The 1,162-nt window shown below is 32.0% G+C and overlaps 1 protein-coding gene across 3 annotated transcripts in view; it reads left to right on the top strand.

Annotated features, from left to right (window-relative positions):
- The window catches only part of LOC106473490 (dual serine/threonine and tyrosine protein kinase-like), a 46,359-nt gene that overhangs the window by 41,089 nt on the left and 4,108 nt on the right, over window positions 1–1,162 (top strand). For all 3 annotated transcript variants that reach the window (XM_022401916.1, XM_013934175.2, XM_022401917.1), the window contains one exon: window positions 548–704. In XM_022401916.1, coding sequence (XP_022257624.1) covers window positions 548–704 — 157 coding nt within the window. The remainder of the gene's footprint in view (window positions 1–547; window positions 705–1,162) is intronic.

Here is a 1,162-nt window from a genome sequence, read left to right as displayed (position 1 = left end):
TACTAAATTTATTTATTATGTCTGCTATTGTGTGGCTATATAATGTGAAGAACTGAATATTTGCCAGTGACACTTTTTTATTCGCTTCACCTATCCACTATATAGGCTTTTCTCATAGTGACTATGAAGCACGTTCCTGCCAACAATATGGTTGTAAATTTTTGTTATTCTTCATGATACCAACATATATTCCTAAATTTTCTAGCAATGCATTTTTCACTGAATTGGAAAGATAGAAACGTAATGCATTTATTATTTAATTGAAACACGTTCTTCAGAGTAGTACATACTGTATAAAAATAGTTATTTGCACTTTCCAGCTGTATAATGCATGAAGTCAAACATGCTGAATGAACATACACTGTAGAATCCTAAATGGTGCATTAGAATGAATATATTTTGAAGATCACTCCTGCTCATAAGAAAACATTAAGATGACTTCTGATGTCTAAAAGACATTAAACCAAATGCTGATATCCACAGAGAGTTTAAAATATATAAGTTTTGTACTTTAAAATCTTATTGGTAGGTTTTTGGTCAATAACAGGTATGCCCAAGCTTGGGAGAGAGATTGGACGAGGACAGTTTGGGGTTGTGTATTCTTGTGAATCCTGGGCTGGGTTCACTCCGTGTGCCGTAAAGTCTGTGGTGCCTCCTGATGATAAGCATTGGAATGATTTATCTATGGAATTCTTCTACACAAGGTAAAATTGATGGTAAAAACTGTAATTTTAAATTTGCTGATAAGAAGTGCATGCGTAAGTGATATGATTTCATTAAATACTTCTATTAAAGGCTAAGAATTGGAGAGAAGAACTAGAAATAACTAAAAATTGACCGAAAATAATTTTTAAATGTATATAATGCCCTTGTCATGATATAAAAGACACCTACTGTAGAAGAATCCTAAGCTCAACAACAACATAGTACATATTTATACTATTAACAAATATAATTAAAAGCCTTTTTATTTTGACAATTGATAAAGCACAGATTTTAGAATTCTGGAAAATTATTATGGTTGTTAGTAATTCTTACTTCAATATTTAATATTGATTATAGAAATTAGCATTGAATCTTAAAAAAATCTAAAGGTGCTTTATGAAAATATATGCAGTGGCGTAGCAGATGTTCCCCTAACCTCTCCGGTGCAGGGGGGGGG

This window comes from Limulus polyphemus, unplaced genomic scaffold (assembly GCF_000517525.1).
Source record: "Limulus polyphemus unplaced genomic scaffold, Limulus_polyphemus-2.1.2 Scaffold6218, whole genome shotgun sequence".
Taxonomy (NCBI): Eukaryota; Metazoa; Arthropoda; class Merostomata; order Xiphosura; family Limulidae; genus Limulus; species Limulus polyphemus.
Note: the sequence above shows the minus strand (reverse complement) of the source record. Positions and strands in the feature narration are given on the sequence as shown.